Raw genomic sequence first — 9,067 nt, forward strand, 5'->3', positions numbered from 1 at the left:
GAGTTTTTTGGGCCACTTTTGTTGGTTGGTTGGGGTTTTTGGGAGGCTGGGGTGGGGAGCTTTTTGGGGGGGCTTGGAGAACGGGTTTGGTTTTTTGGGGGAGGGTTGGAGGGGGTTAGGGTTTTTTTGAGGTGGGGTATTTTTAGGTTGATGGGAGTTTTTTGGGGGTATTGGGGGTTTTTTGGTTGGTTTTTTAAAGTTTAGCTATTTAACAACAGTATTGTATGAAGTTACAGCCTTATACATTTGCTTGGTGAAGCATTACTATGCTAGTACTGACTCTTTTTGTGTTAAATCTGGCTATATGGCTATTTCAGGTTTGGCAAACCGGTAATGAAAAGTTGTCAGATTATTGTGCCAAATTGGCAGGATACCTTTCTGTTAGCTCAATTTGCATAAATTTCATCATGAGTTACAGTGAACTACTTGACATTTGTTTTAACAGTACTCTGAAGGTAGTGCAGCAGCAGCTACTTTGTGTCGTGACTGTTGTGTGGAAAGCTGTAGGCAACACGCACCCCTTGGCTGTTCAGGCTTTGTTTTGAAAAATCACCAAACTTCATTTTGTGATTTGGTGCCAAGTTTGGTTTAGGTTATAACCCTCAGAAACCAAAAAAAAAAAAAAAAAATTCTGTTAGTATCTGACAGTAACACAAGTATTCTGCTGTCAAGACTTCCATGCTACAATTTCGTGAAAGAATGCATGGATCGAGTGTAACAGATTGAATTTCTGCTGTTGTCTGGTGCTCAGCAAAAAGATGATTCTTTCCCTCTTTGGAACCGAGCCATTTGGTGGGTGCTTTAGTATTGTGCTGTCTTGGTGGTGTTTCAACTCTTGTTTTATTTAAGCAATTGATTCTTTTAGGAAGTTAAATGGACTAAATCCGTCTATCTGTTGAGAGAGCTGAACCTCCTGTCGTGCATGAGTGGATGGCGATGATCAGTGGATGAGAAGCACTTTATAAACACATAAGATACAGTAGTCCTAGTGGCTGGCAGGGGAATGAGCAAAGTGTAATATTAACAATGTTGCTCTTGTCCCAGCTTTAATATATTCCAAAGAAAAGATTAAATGGTATTGGTTACATACAGTCCTTCTGTCAGGCGCATGCTCTCAATTGTAAAACCTTAACTTCTCATTGCTCATATCTGTGAAAATAATTGAATCATGCAATTTAACTAAGCAAAACTTTAGAAACTATCATACTAAAAATATAGTGCATATTGATTTGTTCCTTGTCTTTAATGATATTAAGCCATGTTTTTCTGTTGTGCTGGTTTTCTTTCACTGTTAAGGTGCTGTGCTGGTTTCTTTTCAGTATTACTATGGTTGGCTGTGATAGTAATTTTCAGAAAATTTCAAAATGTTTGATATGTTTTTGTGGTCTGATGTACACAGTAAGTTGCCTTTTTTTTAATATTGGCTTTGAGATGGAGCTGTTTGTCCTCTTTGGTTACTAATGCTGAAATAATGAGTGTAGGAAGAAAGTTTTTGTCTATAGGTGTGGTCTTGGAATTAGATATTCAATAATCTGCAACAGCAAAGGATTTTGTGGTAGCTAACCCACACAGAGGTAGATGATTGACAAGGTTGCTGATTCAACAAGTTTTTAATATTGTTTTCCCCTCCTGCTTAGTGATTGCAAAAGTAATCCAAAATTAATGAATTTTTCAAAAGACATAAAGTAAGTCTCTGCCTTTTCCCTTTTCTCTGCTCCAGTTTCTTATGTCAGGTTGGGCTACAGGGTACTCATTCCGGTGTGATATCGTTGACTACTCAAGGTCACCTACAGCTCTAAGAGTAAGTTGCCAAAGACAAAGCCAAATTGTTATGTTACACTGACTTTATTTTTAGAAATGCTTTTTGAACAATCAAATGCACGGCCATAGAGTGGAATGCACTAAATGGAAATGCCCTCTTGCATAATGTAGACCATGTGAGTTAACTGGAGGGGTTGATTGTTTGGGAGAAAGAAAGAGGCAATGTATTTGTTGGCTTGTTGTTCTTGGTTTTAAAATTCCTTCAGGATTAAAAAGTGTTTTGTGTTTTTTAAAGAAAAAACAACCAAACCATACATTTAAATATTTCTGTCAACTTTGTGACACCACTTACTTGTCCCAATACTTTCCTTTATATAGTTACTTATTTTTCCAGCAGCTGCTTACTTTTATTTATGACTATTACGATTTGACAATTTCTGGGTTTTTTACTCTTGCAGATGGTACGAACTTGTTGGCTTTACTACTTTTCCAAATTCATTGAATTACTAGACACTGTAAGTATTTGTAGCCTAATAAAAGAACTAGTGATGTTTCCTTTTCTCAGTAGAAGAACTGGTGCTGTTGGGAACTGGGGGTATAAATTCCTTTTTATTTAGCCCTCCAGTCTTCAATTATTGAAATACGATCAAGGTGTTTACCCTTACTATCTCTGCTCATTTTATTGTCCCATTACACTGTCATTCCTTGATTATCAGGAAAAGTGTTAATGTGTGAACACATCTTTAAAAAATTAAGGAAGCCCTGATAACTTGTCTGTTTAAGAGCTGAATACACTAACCTGTTGTGCTATGGCAATGCTTTTCTCAACACTGCAGATAAAAAACAGTGTTGATCATGCTGAATTTTTTCCATGTCGTCTGCAGATTTTATCTTCTACATTCAGAATATTTATGTCAGCAGCTCTGAATGCAGCATAAATTGCCATACCTACCTGCTCTAAATTCCTGTGTATGCCATGGGGGTCATGACTATAGATGTGTTTGTATCAGGCTGGCACTCTAACCTGTTTCAAAGAAAGTCTGAGCAGCAATGCATTGAAGCAGGATGCAGACCCTGCTCACCACCAGCAGCCAGCTGCCTTCCCCTCTTCCCAAGACTGATACCTAGCAGAGTTGGTTTAGCTATTTTCAAACCAGCTGAGTGCTGGAATCAGCTGTGATTTCATTTGCCCTATTGTGTGGGGCACAATAGTGGTGATTTCAGGAGCTGACTCAATGAGCATGAGGATGCTCAAAACCCTGTGAGCAAAGCTAGCCATGTAACTTACATCTGCAAATATTCGTGATTCAACATGGCAAGATCTTACTGACTGAGCCAACAGGAATGGTAATGGAAGGACCAGGAATGCTAAAGCTGGAAGAGCCTGGCAAGTTTAGTCCTCTATTTACCTTTACTACTCACTAGTTAGACTCCTCCTTTGTAATTACTCCTGGGCCTGAAAAAATATTATTTTAAAAATTTGTTTTGTTTTAATCCACCCAATCAGGTACCTGTTTCTCAGCAGTTTTTTGGTTTTATTGCAAAAGTAATTTCTTCGCTGTATTTGTCAGCTGTCTCCAAATGTTTTCCCTGGCACACCAGACTTCTTTTCTTCTGTTTTCATTTGCTTGCCATCTGATACTACTTTTTGCATGACCTGACTTCTTACAGTTTTCTTGCCCTGTCTTCCCTTAAAACTTCCCTCCATGTCTGTCCTTTAAAATGTGGCCCATCAGTATCAATTAAGAATACCTACATACCTTCTATCCAATTTTGCCTTTTTCCAAGGGTAGCTAAGTCAGTATATATAATAAAGTGCTGTTTCTCTAACAGTTTTTTCTACTGTCTCTACCTGTTGGTAGTCCTTTGATTAATTTACTCAAATGGCTTTGCATTATTAGTTGAGAGGACTTAAAATCAGATGCTTGTAGATGCTTCTTGGTCCAAGCAAGTGCATCTTATGCTGTCCATTGCACACACAGGTGATGGCTCAGCCTTGGACACTTGCTTTCAAAGCTTGCCCTGGCTTTTGAGACTCCACAGGTGGATTTTACATACTGGTTTAATTTTTTTTGAAAACTAGTCTGTGTATCCAGAGCCTCAGTTTCCCTTCTTCTCCCAAGACTGCAACTGTGAAGAATTTTAAAATGTATAGTAGTGAGCAACCAGCACTGACACATACAGTTTTCTGTAAGTATGTTGGGCTTGATTATCTCCTGTAACATTCTGTTCATTAAAAATCTGTTTCAGATATTTTTTGTGCTGCGTAAGAAAAACAACCAAGTTACATTCCTGCATGTCTTTCATCATTCCATCATGCCATGGACCTGGTGGTTTGGAGTCAAATTTGCTGCAGGTAGCGGAGAGAGTTTAAGTTGTACATATCTGCTGGTAGTAAAAGTTAACTATGCTAGACAAAAATATTTAAAGAACAGAATTAAAAATCTTGCGAACGTCAATGTTTTCAAGTTTAGATGTCTGCAGTATTTCATGGAACATCTGAGATCACCGTAATTATTTAAATGTGTGGGGAGTGCTTATTTTTTTTATTTGACAGCATTTTGTGCAGTCTTGGTTTCTCATGGGGGGGAAGGTACAGAGGAGAGAGCTGAATATAAACAAAGAGCATTATTACATGAAAAAGAGATGTGACTGCAAAATCAGAAGTGCTAGGGGAGACGTATAAGGCAGATAACTCTGTTGAAACTACTTCAAAACTGTTTGTCCCTCTGAAATGTGAGAACTGAGCTGGAGGGGAGGACTGTGTTCTCTTTTTTTGCCTGTTTGAGAAATTATTCAGGCTTTGTTGCAGTTATTTTTACTGGCTTCAGGTAGCATAATTGGGATTCATTCACGTCTAATACTTTGGCTTTTACAAAACTACAGAAGTATTTTCTGAACCTTACTTATTACAGAAACTTACTTGAATTGTACTAAATTGAAAGTCTTTGTCCACTTCTAGCTTATCTTCACTTTCTCCTTTCGTGCTGTGTGTGTCTGTGCATGCATCTTCCTATGCTACTTTATTAGTGTGCACCACTAATAAATACAGCTTGCCATGAGAATAGCCTGATAAGCACAGAGTGGAGAAATGCATGGTCATTTAGTAGTCCATCTCTAGGAGGGTGTGGGTTTTTTTAGGAGTTTCTACTAAGAAACATGGGGGGTTTGTACATGTTTCTTCACTCATGTTCTCTGGCATGTTTTTTTCCCTCAGAAAATCAGTGAGGAATTGATGAAGAGAACCATTGCTTATTAAATCTCATCTGTCAGTGCCTATTTTATGAATACAAAAATAAGACCTGGAAACAGTCCAGAAAATTTGTAGATGGGATCTTTTGAACATGTCCAGTGTGCAGATTTTCTTAGTGTATAAAAGGATATACTTCTGCTATATTTGTGGATTTCTGTTATTAGGAAGCTGGTGTCTTGATCATGTCTTTCTCAAATGTTACTGAGTAACTGGTATTTTAAGTTAGTTATGAAAGTGTGAATAGTTTTCTCAGCATACAGTTCAGTGTATTTACAGATTTGAAAAAACGAAGAAACAAAGCCCAACAACTAACAGTCTCTGCTCTTCAACCTGGAAAAGGTTCCATTTATAGGTGATTAACTGTCTGCCTTTTATCTGGACATCAGATCAGTATATCAGCTACAGGCTTCTCATTTTGCATCAGATCCAAATTTCCTGTGTGATAATTTGACAAATACTTTTAACAAAGTGTGCATGAACTGTTTTGTCCTCTGCTAGTAATAGACCCTTATATTCATACAGAGCTGTGTTTATTCCTACAACTCTATTGCTTATCTTTGTACTAATCTTTCCAAATATTGTTATTTTTGATAACTTGATATTTTTCCATCAGTCCTGCTGATGATTACCTCGTGTTCAGTTTCATCACTGTTTGTCCTTCTAAATAGTAGCATTGATCAAGTTTTCAACCTGTTTGTAAAAAAAACAACGAGTTTGAATGGAGATGCTGATTCTTCTCTGATTTGATATAAACAGGGAACTGTAAAATGGTGCTTATGTATGGTGTTGCTTTTTGGAGCATATTTTTGCACTGTTGATTAGGTTGTTTTTTTCTTTTTTCTCTGCTTTAACTATTTATTTTTTTTCTTCTGAATATTCACTGTGCAAGCCAAAAAAAGTATGTATGTTTGAACTGTAAGAACACTCGAATTATTTTTAAAAATACAAATAGCTAAGTTTCAAAGAAAGTTTGCAATCACAGGTGGAGGCGTTATTATCTATCCAGCAGGAAGATCAGTGTGAGCTACTAAAATCACAAAATATGTTTTATTTTTAACTTGAATGATTCTTAATGGAAAATTGGCTTTTTTTTCCTCACTAAATGTCTGCTTTTATGTCATCTTTTCTTTCGATGTTCAGTATTTTCACGTTCATATCTTTCTTAAAAATACTTTGTTGTCTGCCACTCCTTGGATCATTTTTACCTATAATTTCTAGTGTTCATGAAAATAAAATCACTTTGAGCAGGTTCATCTAAGTCCATAGTTGGTCTAATGGAAAAGGAAGTATTTCCTCACTTGCTTTGTGAAATGTTGGTTATCTTACCAGTTTCAGTCATGAGTTTGCCCCAAATGGGGCTACTTGGCCTTAAATTTCCTTTTCACTGTCAAGTATGCTTTTGAGATGGACAATGGATTTGTGAGATTCTCACTTAGGTCATGATTCCAAAAACTTACTGTTTGAAACTGTGATTCTTTCCCTTGGAATTTGGAAATCTGTGTTGGAGAGGGAATTCTTACTTATCCTCCAGAGCTTTGCAAAGTTCATCACAATGTCTAGAAAAGAAGTGTTCTAGTAAATTGTCTGTGTCTTCATCATGTATATGTTTAATAAAAATTAAAAAATGAACCCAAAGAACAAAAAAAATCCACTAAAATATTTTACAGATAATTACATCAGCTAGGTTTTATTGCTGGTTTGGAAATGCTTAGATAAGCCTTTTCCAAAAGAGGAAACTGATACGATCCCTCAGAATTGATGTCAACCCAATTCAGGTTAAATACCTTGAGGGTTAATCAAAGTCTGTAGGTTTTGTGGTACCCAGCTCAAAACAAACTACTAGGACCTGAGGTGGCTTTTTAAATACCTGATGCAATAATACTACTATGTTTTGTTTTTCTACAGGTGGCTTAGGAACATTTCATGCTTTGCTGAACTGTATTGTCCATGTTGTCATGTACACTTATTACGGAATCTGTTCTTTGGGACCAGCCTATCATAAATATTTGTGGTGGAAAAAATACATGACAACTATACAACTTGTGGGTAACTTACTTTGACATAAACACTTCTCAGAAAGCTGATTGTGGCTCACGCAGACTTAATGCAATGCATTTTTACTTTTAGTTATGTTAATGTGTGTAGCTTACAGTGAGTACAATATTTACTCCTGTTGTAATTGAGTAAAACAAAAGTTCTGAGCTCCCCTCAGTTATATACTTAAATCTGCTGACTTCAGCGTTCAGTATAATCACAGATCTGGACACATGAGCTTTTCAGTTATGCAGTACTTGGTAAATATATTTGCAAAACTCATTTTCTGTTTAAAAAATATTAGAATGTAAGTTTAGACCAAGAAAATATAATTAATGTACAGAATACACATGTGACTAGTAGTGAAGAAAGGGAAAGAATTATTTCTTTAGAATTTCATGTCTGCTCTTTCATAAATGTTTAGATAATTTATTTCTCTCTAACCCAGAGTATTAAAAAACACCCCTACAGTAATTACATTAAGTGTTGTATCAGCCTTCTATCACTTTCAAAAGGTTACTTCTCTGGGTGCTTTTTCATGCTCGGCTTTTTTAACAGCCAAATTTTCAAAATTCACCTTTGGGCTAAACAGTTAGTTTGGCCTGAGTGAGGATGCTGATGGAGGAGGGAAAGGAGCAAAGAGAAGCAGCCATGGCTGCCTGCTTGCACCAGGTCTGGTGTTAATAGAATAGTTCATGTAACCATGTGTAACTCTGAACAACTTAGCTTGAATATTTATAACTTAGTCTTTTCATCTTGGAGGCATTACCAGTGGATTATTAACTTGGAATTCAGGTGGAACTTTTTTTTTTAATTCTCCATTAAATTGTTTTTTGGGACTTTTGCAGACTTTTCTGTCACATGCTAGTGTGTGGGGAAGGTGGGAATTCATGTTCACCAGTCCTATAAGGATTGCCTTTTTTTTTTTCTGGCTAATTTTGCTAAAGGAGCCTCCCATTTGTCACTGGTCAAACACTGTCTGCCTCCTCCTTTCTTCTCGGAAATGGCCAGGCAGGCTCCTGTTCTCCTAGTATGGGTTTCTCAGTGCTGCTTGTAGTTCAGTTTGTCCCAGGACTTCTCTTTCTTTACACTGTGAAAATGATTTTCAGTGGAGTGACATTTTGGGAGAGAGGCTGTAAAGGTGGATCTCTGTCATTTTAAAAAGCCCCCACCCTCCCCGCTTTCTGTTTTTCTGTATGCATGTTATGCTGAATCTTTTTAAACTTCTGTAATAAGTTTGTCATTTATTTAAAAAAACTTCTTTTCTTCACGTTTTTCCTCCAGGTCCAGTTTGTTATGATTACAGGCCACATAGGACAAATCTACATCATGGATGATTGTCCGTACCAGTATCCAATTTTCATGTTTATTATTTGGCTCTATGGCTTTATGTTTTTAGTCTTGTTTCTCCACTTCTGGTACCATGCTTACACGAAGGGACAGAGACTACCAAAGATGGCAAGAAATGGGATCAGCAAAGATCAGTGAAACAAACTGTTGTCTCTAAAACAAAAAAAAATGTATACGTCAAAGTGGAAACTTGCACTACTCGACAATCAAGATATTTAGGTGCACACGCTACATGGTGTATATTTTGTATGTTATCTTCCAAAACCAGAATTTGTATTTTTACTATAAGTTATTTGGGATTCAGAATTTGGGGTGGGGGGAGCAGCATGGATCTCTGACTGAAAAAAAAAAAAGGCATTTTTTCAACAACTTGTTCATGTCTATCCAATAAGAAATTAATGAATAGATGATCTCTATCTAGAAGGTGCATGAAAATAAAGATATCAATTGGGAAAATTAAAATGTGTATGACGAGTACTGAGTACTTTGAACACTGAAGGGGAAAAATTACTTCACCGTAAACGTTATAAGTTGTTGAAACTGTCAGCTGCATTTTGTTAAAAGAATGAATCTTTAATAAGTACTGATTATAGAATCAAAAGCTTATTATTCATCTAGTTAATACATAAACATTGTTACATGTGTTTACAAACTGTATTACTTTAAAGA

General features: G+C 36.5%; 1 protein-coding gene across 1 annotated transcript; it reads left to right on the forward strand.

Moving 5' to 3' along the window:
* Positions 1-1,723: 1,723 nt before the first annotated feature.
* On the forward strand, positions 1,724-8,542 carry ELOVL7 (ELOVL fatty acid elongase 7). Its single transcript, XM_009708753.1, has 5 exons — positions 1,724-1,801; positions 2,220-2,276; positions 4,012-4,117; positions 6,920-7,056; positions 8,333-8,542. The coding sequence occupies exons 1-5, from the start codon at positions 1,727-1,729 to the stop codon at positions 8,534-8,536; spliced, it is 579 nt and encodes a 192-aa protein (XP_009707055.1). The 5' UTR covers positions 1,724-1,726; the 3' UTR covers positions 8,537-8,542.
* The last annotated feature ends 525 nt before the right edge of the window (positions 8,543-9,067 follow it).

This window comes from Cariama cristata, unplaced genomic scaffold (assembly GCF_000690535.1).
Source record: "Cariama cristata isolate BGI_N322 unplaced genomic scaffold, ASM69053v1 Scaffold43150, whole genome shotgun sequence".
NCBI classification, from domain to species: domain Eukaryota; kingdom Metazoa; phylum Chordata; class Aves; order Cariamiformes; family Cariamidae; genus Cariama; species Cariama cristata.

What these genes read in the sequence shown, in the direction of transcription:
- ELOVL7 (XM_009708753.1), top strand. Translation starts at nt 1,727, where the DNA reads ATGTCAGGTTGGGCTACAGGGTACTCATTCCGGTGTGATATCGTTGAC. An exon ending in GGTCACCTACAGCTCTAAGA is followed by an intron (nt 1,802 to 2,219) that starts GTAAGTTGCCAA and finishes TTACTCTTGCAG; the next exon opens with ATGGTACGAACTTGTTGGCT. An exon ending in ACATGACAACTATACAACTT is followed by an intron (nt 7,057 to 8,332) that starts GTGGGTAACTTA and finishes TTTTTCCTCCAG; the next exon opens with GTCCAGTTTGTTATGATTAC.